The 9,177-nt window shown below is 47.7% G+C and overlaps 1 protein-coding gene and 1 long non-coding RNA gene across 2 annotated transcripts in view; one reads left to right on the top strand and one right to left on the bottom strand.

Annotated features, from left to right (window-relative positions):
* Positions 1-321: 321 nt before the first annotated feature.
* LOC115538975 (uncharacterized) lies at positions 322-2,053 on the bottom strand. The gene is made up of 3 exons (XR_003975630.1): positions 1,097-2,053; positions 868-953; positions 322-441 (listed from the first exon to the last, which is right to left on the bottom strand). It is a non-coding gene; the product is annotated as an uncharacterized LOC115538975 (long non-coding RNA).
* A 56-nt stretch (positions 2,054-2,109) lies between these two features.
* Positions 2,110-9,177, top strand: part of LOC115538974 (elongator complex protein 3) — a 14,093-nt gene continuing 7,025 nt past the window's right edge. Inside the window, exons 1-7 of the mRNA XM_030350175.1 lie at positions 2,110-2,262; positions 3,427-3,526; positions 3,679-3,817; positions 4,760-4,830; positions 5,278-5,341; positions 5,576-5,644; positions 5,895-6,049. Of these exons, the coding sequence (XP_030206035.1) occupies positions 2,241-2,262; positions 3,427-3,526; positions 3,679-3,817; positions 4,760-4,830; positions 5,278-5,341; positions 5,576-5,644; positions 5,895-6,049 (620 nt within the window). The 5' untranslated portion in view covers positions 2,110-2,240. The remainder of the gene's footprint in view (positions 2,263-3,426; positions 3,527-3,678; positions 3,818-4,759; positions 4,831-5,277; positions 5,342-5,575; positions 5,645-5,894; positions 6,050-9,177) is intronic.

Below are 9,177 nucleotides of genomic sequence, written 5' to 3'. Positions count from 1 at the left end.
CCTACCGCAGCATCTCGTTACCATGGACACGTGTTTACATGTCAGCGTGTGGCTTTCTCTCCCGCTTGTGACAGGCAGTGACGTCACACCCCATCCCCACCGCTCCCACTCAACTGTCACCACGCCGATCACGACTGACTGTCGTTTACACGCAGAATAACTTATAATATCTTTACAACTATAACTCCATAATAACAACGCTAACAGAGAAGGAGGGGTGGGTGAGTGAGTGTCTTTGTGAGTGTCTGTGTGAGTGAGTGAGTGAGTGAGTGAGTGAGTGAGTGAGTGAGTGAGTGAGTGTTTGTGTGAGTGAGTGTTTGTGTGAGTGAGTGAGTGAGTGAGTGAGTGAGTGCCCGTCCCGGTCGGTGACTCACCTCTCCTGTTCATTGGCCGAAGGCGAACCGCCACCTTCACGTTGGCGTGGTTCAGCTCCTCCATGACCTGAACACACACCAGTAAAACACACACCAGTATAACACACCGGTATAACACAACACAATAACACAACAGTATAACAAAACACTAACACACCAGTATAACACAACACTCTAACGCACACCAGTATAATCCAGTATAACCCAGTATAACACACACAATGATAATATATATATATATATATATATATATATATATATATATATATATATATATGTGTTAAGTTTCTGAAACACGGAACTTCCACGTCAGGAGTGCATCGTCCCCACTGGTCCGGCGGGTCATTAATTAATAAGATACGGGACGTCCCGTGCAGGGACGTCGTGCCCGGTTACATGTTACCGCTGGTATGTTGTTGACGTGTGTTTCTTATGTGCGTGTTTCTGTTGTGTGTGTTTCTGATGTGTTTGTGTGTTAGTGCACGGCTCTGACCGGGGAGGGAACTACGCAGCTCGTGTCCCCACTCTCCCGTACCTCGCAGGGCTTCCTACCGCAGACACCTTCACCCTACCTCGGCTCTGCGGAGCACACACACACACACACCAAACAACGCACTAAAACAAACTAACACAAACCATCGCTGGCAGTGTCTCCCCGACGCGTCGAGGGGAACGGACAGCGAGTCGCTGAACACAGGTCGGTGTGAAGTGTAAAGACTTACGAATGACGGCCGCTCGCTTCCACCTGTTGAGTTTCCTGATCGGAGCTCGGAGCGGATTTGCTGCCGTCGGGTTTAGGGGCTGCAAGACGGCAGATCTCCACCCAGCGGGTGCGCTGCAGCCTCACTCTGATCCGCATGGGCTGGAGATCTAGAAAGTTACTGATCTAGGAAGTTGTAGATCTATTAATTATAGATACATGAAGTTGCAGATCTATGAAGTGGAAGATCTATGAAGTTGTCGATTTATTAATTATGGATCTATGAAGTTGTAAATCTATGATTTTTTTAATCTATGAATTGTAGATCTATTAATGATAGATCTAGGAAGTTGTAGATCTATGAAGTTGTAGATCTATTAATTATAGATTTATGAAGTTGTGCATCTAATAATTTTAGATCTATGAAGTTGTAGATCTATTTAATATAGATCTATTTAGTTACAGATCTAGGAAGTTGTAGATCTATGAAGTTGTAGATCTATTAATTATAGAGTTATGAAGTTGTGCATCTAATAATTTTAGATCTATGAAGTTGTAGATCTATTTAATATAGATCTATTTAGTTACAGATCTATGAACTAAGTTGTGGATCTATGAGGTTGAAGAGCTCTGAAGTTACAGACCTAAGAAGTTGTGTATCTATTAAGTTACCGATCTATGAGATTGTAGATCTATAAACTTGTATATCTGTTAATTATAGATCTGTAAACTGTAGATCTATGTGAGGATGTAGATCTATGCTCTAAACTCGCAGTAACAATTCATGAACGTTTCTTGTTTTAAACATGAACTATGCCAAATGAGGTTTCACATGTTTTAAAATGATGAAACAAGAAGAATTTATTATTTTACATGTTGGTTATTCGCTTTTTAACCAGCACTATTAAGTCTTCTAAAAAAAAAAAAAAGCAATCAGTTTAAATGTTCTGCGTTTGAAACCTCAACAATAAGTGGAGCGTTAAATATAAAGTATAAACTTGTTGAAAGTCGAGTATTCTGTGATCCGTTTTACGACAGCTGCTCCCACCGTACGACTCAGCGTGTGTGTTCGTGTTGTGTTGATATTGTTCGTGTTGTTGGTCCTCATTACGCTATTTCACACACATTACGCCTCCTTAAACCAGACGACCTCATCGGACTACGACATGGGGAAGCCGAAGAAGAAGAGTGAGTCTATGATATATCCCTCTATCCGGAGCAATGTCAGCTTATTAACTGTGTAGCTGTAGCTTGTTGCTAATGCTAACTCCATTCGAACATGTCATCATGAATCCTAACCCTCATAACATGCCTGTTATGTTAACATGAATCCTAACCTTAACCCTTCATAACCGACCTGTTATGTTAACATGAATCCTAACCTTAACCCTTCATAACCGACCTGTTATGTTAACATGAATCCTTACCGTAACTCTTCATAACCAACCTGCTATGTTAACATGAATCCTAACCATAACCCTTCATAACCAACCTGTTATGTTGACATGAATCCTAACCTTAACCCTAACCCTTCATAACCTACCTGTTATGTTAACATGAATCCTTACCGTAACTCTTCATAACCAACCTGCTATGGCAACATGAATCCTAACCATAACCCTTCATAACCAACCTGTTATGTTCCCTTCATCTTCTCATGTCTTAATGAACCTAAACCTAAAGTAGTTTATGGTTACAGGGGTCCCTCCTTTCAGAGTATGACGGAATAATGATGGGTCCAAATGTAGAACTTGATGACCTCCAACCTAAACTAACCATCTCTAATCTAACACCTAAATGTAATCATCTGTAACCTAATACATGTATAATATCTCAAACCTATTATCATTACTGTAGTACCTAAACCTCTTATACATTATCGTAAGACGTGACCAAACCCTCCTTAAGATTACCATCATACATAACCTAACCCTTTAACATTACCATCATACATAACCCTCTCACATTACTGTTATAAATAACTAACCCTCTGCCACATTACAATAGTACCTGAACCTATGTTTACCGTACGACCTGAATGGTGCGTTCTCTCATTACCGTAATACCCGAATGGTGCGTTCTAACATTACCGTAATACCTGAATGGTGCGTTCTGTCATTACCGTACTACCTGTATGGTGGGTTCTGTTCTGTCATTACCGTAATACCTGAATGGTGCGTTCTGTCATTACCGTACTACCTGTATGGTGGGTTCTGTTCTGTCATTACCGTAATACCTGTATGGTGCGTTCTGTCATTTCCGTAATACCTGAATTGTGCGTTCCGTCATTACCGTAATACCTGAATGGTTTGTTCTGTCATTACCGTAATACCTGAATGGTGCGTTCTGCAGCTGACCTGAGCCGCGCTGAGCTGATGATGATGACGGTGGCTGATGTCATCCAGCAGCTGGTTGAGGCCCACGAGGAGGGGCGGGACATCAACCTCAACAAGTAAGAGTCCCCCTGGTAACCATGGTTACCTTCATCTCAGAGAAGATGGGGAAGTATGAATCTGGTACTTCTGGAGGTCGTCCTCGTGGGTTCATCGTGTCTCCCCCGTCTCCCCCCCGTCTCCCCTGTCACCCCCCCCCCCGTCTCCCCAGGGTGAAGACGAAGACGTCGGCTAGGTACGGCCTGTCCTCCCAGCCCCGGCTGGTGGACATCATCGCCGCCGTGCCGCCGCAGTACCGCCGCGCCCTGGTGCCCAAACTGAAGGCCAAGCCCATCCGCACGGCCAGCGGGGTGAGTAGAGACCCCCCCCCCCCCCCCTCCCCCCCCTAGGGAGAACTGCCCCCCCCCGACCCCTAGGGAGAACTGACGTCCCCCCCGACCCCTAGGGAGAACTGACCCCCCCCCGACCCCTAGGGAGAACTGACCCCCCCCCACCCCCTAGGGAGAACTGACCCCCCCCGCCCCCTAGGGAGAACTGACCCCCCCCCCACCCCCTAGGGAGAACTGACCCCCCCCCGACCCCTAGGGAGAACTGACCCCCCCCACCCCCTAGGAGAACTGACCCCCCCACCCCCTAGGAGAACTGACCCCCCCCACCCCCTAGGAGAACTGACCCCCCCCACCCCCTAGGAGAACTGACCCCCCCCAACCCCTAGGGAGAACTGACCCCCCCCCGACCCCTAGGGAGAACTGCCCCCCCCCCCCAACCCCTAGGGAGAACTGACCCCCCCCCGACCCCTAGGAGAACTGACCCCCCCCCGACCCCTAGGGAGAACTGACCCCCCCCCGACCCCTAGGGAGAACTGACCTCCCCCCCGACCCCTAGGGAGAACTGACCCCCCCCCGACCCCTAGGGAGAACTGACCCCCCCCCCCCCCCTAGGGAGAACTGACCCCCCCCCCGACCCCTAGGGAGAACTGACCCCCCCCACCCCCTAGGGAGAACTGACCGACCCCTAGTGAGTAAAGACCCCCCCCTCACCCCCTAGTGAGTACTGACCCCCCCCATCCCCTAGTGAGAACTGAAACCCCCTCACCCCCTAGTGAGTAGTGAGTACTCACCCCCCCTCTGCCCCCCCCACTCATTCTCTAGTGAGTACTGACCTCCACCCCTAGTGTGTGTGTGTGTGTGTGTGTGTGTGTGTGTGTGTGTGTGTGTGTGTGTGTGTGTGTGTGTGTGTGTGTGTGTGTGTGTGTGTGTGTGTGTGTGTGTGACGTTGTCCTCTGGTTCCAGATCGCGGTGGTGGCTGTGATGTGTAAGCCTCATCGCTGTCCTCACATCAGCTTCACCGGGAACATCTGTGTGTGCGTGAGCTTAACAGTGCACCATCACATCAGCTTCATGAGCACATCATATATAAGCCTTTCTAAATGCTTCTCACTTTCAGTTTAACGTTATGTGCAGCATGCTTCCACACACTCCCTGACTAATTAAATGTCCAGTGAAACATACCAGAGATACTGCAGGGAGGCGGATACAGGACTGACCCGGATCATTCATAATCCGATTTATTGATCTGTATCTAATCAATGAAATGTATAATGGAGATACAGACACTATATTTAATATCTACTATATAAAGACTATCCTAGTATCTACTCTATTGATGTAGCTACTATATTTATGTTGATTATTTATTAATATCTACTATATTGATGTAGATACTATATTAATATTGGTGTAGATATTATATATCTGCTATATTTATAGTTAATATTAATATGTACTGTATTCTGCTTGTGGTTTGTCAGTTACTGCCCCGGGGGTCCGGACTCTGACTTTGAGTATTCAACCCAGTCCTACACGGGATATGAGGTGAGTTCACAACCCTGACCCTGTATCAGCTAACCCTAGGTACCATGAACCCTATCACCTAACCCTGACCCTGTATCAGCTAACCCTAGATACTATGAACCCTATCACCTAACCCTGTATCAGCTAACCCTAGGTACAATGAACCCTATCACCTAACTGATCTCTCTCTCTCTCTCTCTCTCTCTCTCTCTCTCTCTCTCTCTCTCTCTCTCTCTCTCTCTCTCTCTCTCTCAGCCTACCTCCATGAGGGCGATCCGGGCGCGCTATGACCCGTTCCTTCAGACCCGACACCGCGTCGAGCAGGTGGGAGAGATAGGAGGTTGATTGATGTGCTGATATGTGGATGTGTGGATTGATGTTTTGATTAGTTAATTGACATGTTGATTGGCAAATTTATAGACTGCTCGGTGAATGATATGCTAATTTTTTTGTTGATTTGTTCATTTATTTCCTGATTGATTATGCTGATTGGCTGGTGTGTTTATATTTATGTGTTGATTGGTTAATTGGTGTGCTGATTGGTTAATTGGTGTGTTGATTGGATGGGCTGCAGCTGAAGCAGCTGGGCCACAGCGTGGACAAGGTGGAGTTCATCGTGATGGGCGGGACCTTCATGGCGCTGGGGGAGGAGTACAGAGACTACTTCATCAGGAACCTCCACGACGCCCTCTCAGGACACACCTCCAACAGCGTGGCAGAGGCAGTCAGGTGACCGCTGCGAGGCCTCTGATTGGTCATCGTCAAATCCGCCCCCTCCAGTAGAAGGGACCTCTGAGATCGAAAAATATGATTGGGTTTCAATGGAGAGAAAGTCATTATTTTCTGATCCCAGTCTTTATATGCCCCGGATTACACACATGTTGTTTGTGGATTTAAATGATAATTGTTCATGTCAAGAGTTTGACCGTTTATTGTGCAATTGTTCAGTTAAGGGCTGTAGAGAAAACACAATCAGGAAGACTACACGTCTCGTATGTGACGTCAAGCTCCCTGCGACTGGCGTGGACAAGAGCGACAATCTCCCCATCGGCATAACTGAAACTCTCTACATGCCCTGATTTATAATGGTTTTCACCTCTTTCGATGCTGTTGTCCTCCCCTTGGAAAAGTGCGGTGAAGTAGAAAGAAAATAATTACTTTCTCTCCATTGAGACCCATTCATATTTTACGATCTCAGAGGTCCCATGGGCTATACCGGAAGGGGCGGACTTCTCTATAGGTGATTGAAAACATGAATTATTCCATAACATGAAGTACTGGTTAATAATATAACATACTGGTTATCATTAACATGAAGTGCTGTTTATCAATAATATGGCCTATTGGGTTATCAATATCATGACCTATAGGTTATCAATAACATGACGTACTGGTTATCAAAAACATGAAGTACTGGTTATTAATAATAATATAACATACTGGTTATCAATAAAATGACGTACTGGTTATCAATAACATTGCCTATAGGTTATCAATAACATGACGTACTGGTTATCAATAACATGACATACTGGTTATCAATAACATGACGTACTGGTTATCATTAACGTGACGTATTGGTAATCAATAACGTGACGTATTGGTAATCAATAACGTGACGTACTGGTTATCATTAACATGACGTACTGGTTATCAATAACGTGAAGCATTAGTTATGAATAACCTGACGTACTGGTTATCAATAACGTGAAGCATTGGTTATCAATAATATGACGTACTGGTTATCATTATCATGCCGTATTGGTTATCAATAACGTGACGTATTGGTTATCAATAACGTGACGTACTGGTTATCAATAACATGCCGTACTGCTTATCAATAACGTGAAGCATTGGTTATCAATAACGCCAGTTATATAAGAAGATGTTTCTGATCACCTCCTGCTCACCTGATCAGTAAACAGACCAGTGGTGTTCAGCTCATTGGGTTAGCAGCCCAGCCATGTCACAGCGCTCTGAACCACATGATGAACAGCAGATAAACATCTGAAGGGCTGGTCGAACCACCTCAACCCAGACACACACACACGCACGCACGCACACACGCACACAGAAACAGGCACACAGACGCACGCACACACGCACATAACCATTCACAGTTCTGGTGTCGGCCATCAGATGGCAGTGTGTTACAGCTGTGGAAGTGGAGAGTTCTGCCCTAGAGAACTGTGTGTGTGTGTGTGTGTGTGTGTGTGTGTGTGTGTGTGTGTGTGTGTGTGTGTGTGTATGTGTATATGTGTGTGTGTGTGTGTGTGACACGTGTCTCCGCCCACTGGCGAGATCACCTTCAGCCAATCAGACATCATTCTCCCCCAAAGCTCCAGCCCCCCAACCTGTGAACACACACACACACACACACACACACACACACACACACACACACACACACACACACACACACACACACACACACACACACACACACACACACACACACACACACACACACACACACACCCCCCTCTCCTCTCCTGGTATCAGTGTGTAGATATCACAGCCTGAGGATTCCTTCCCTGATGGGACCGTTTGACCAGAACCACATGTCTGTTTGTATGCCGCTGTATACCTGTGTGTGTGTGTGTGTGTGTATACCTGTGTGTGTGTGTGTGTGTGTATACCTGTGTGTGTGTGTGTGTGTGTGTGTATACCTGTGTGTGTATACCTGTGTGTGTGTGTGTCTGGTGCCTGTATACCTGTGTGTGTGTGTGTGTGTGTATACCTGTGTGTGTCTGGTGCCTGTATACCTGTGTGTGTGTGTGTGTGTGTGTGTGTGTGTGTGTCTGTATACCTGTGTGTGTGTGTGTGTGTCTGGTGCCCGTATACGTGTGTGTGTGTGTGTGTGTGTGTGTGTGTCTGTATACCTGTGTGTGTGTGTGTGTGTGTCTGTATACCTGTGTGTGTGTGTGTGTGTGTGTGTGTGTGTTTGTCTCTATGCGGCGTGCGGCCCCTCCGTCCTTCTCAGTGTCTAATCACCTGTGATAATAGAGTTCTTATCGATTCATTAGCTGCCATCTGATTAAGACGAGCGTGTAATTGGTGTACATCAGACACCAGGGCTCCCTACCCAGCATGCCGCGGGGCGGGGGGCCGACGCCCCCCGGAGCAGCTGGACCTTCGGCGTGGGGGCGCAGACCTCTCTATTGTTTTAATGATTTCCATTGGGGCTCAGACCGAAGCGACGGGCGCTTCAGGCTTCAGCGGGCGGCCGACGACAAATGGCTTTCTGCCGCCGGCCGCGGCAGCGCAGCGCTCTGATTGGCTGGTGGAGCGCCGGCTTGGACTGCAGAGTTAGCGGGGGTGATTGGGTGTCCTCGTGCGTGATGAGCGGCGGCGCTCGCAGCTGGGCCGCCGGCTCTCCGCCAAACCGACATCTGGGGGCGGCGGGGAGAGGAGGTCCTCCGTACACTCAGCCCAGCCTGAGATCAGGACCGCGTGGCGCCACCCAGGGGCGCCACCCAGGGGCGCCACCCAGGGGCGCCACCCAGGGGCGCCACCCAGGGGCGCCACCCAGGGGCGCCGCGTGGGGGAGGGTTCAACCCCCGGCGTCGTCCAGACTACCTGTAGCCCCCCAGGGGCTCCCTAGTTAGTGTGGCAGGGGTTGGTCTATCGGTACTAGTAGTTAGTGTGGTAGTAGTTAGTTAGTGTGGCAGGAGTTGGTCTATCGGTACTAGTAGTTAGTGTGGTAGTAGTTAGTTAGTGTGGCAGGAGTTGGTCTATCGGTACTAGTAGTTAGTGTGGTAGTAGTTAGTTAGTGTAGCAGGAGTTGGTCTATCGGTACTAGGAGTTAGTGTGGTAGTAGTTAGTTAGTGTAGCAGGAGTTGGTCTATCGGTACTAG

Source organism: Gadus morhua, unplaced genomic scaffold (genome assembly GCF_902167405.1).
Source record: "Gadus morhua unplaced genomic scaffold, gadMor3.0, whole genome shotgun sequence".
NCBI classification, from domain to species: Eukaryota; Metazoa; Chordata; class Actinopteri; order Gadiformes; family Gadidae; genus Gadus; species Gadus morhua.
Note: the sequence above shows the minus strand (reverse complement) of the source record. Positions and strands in the feature narration are given on the sequence as shown.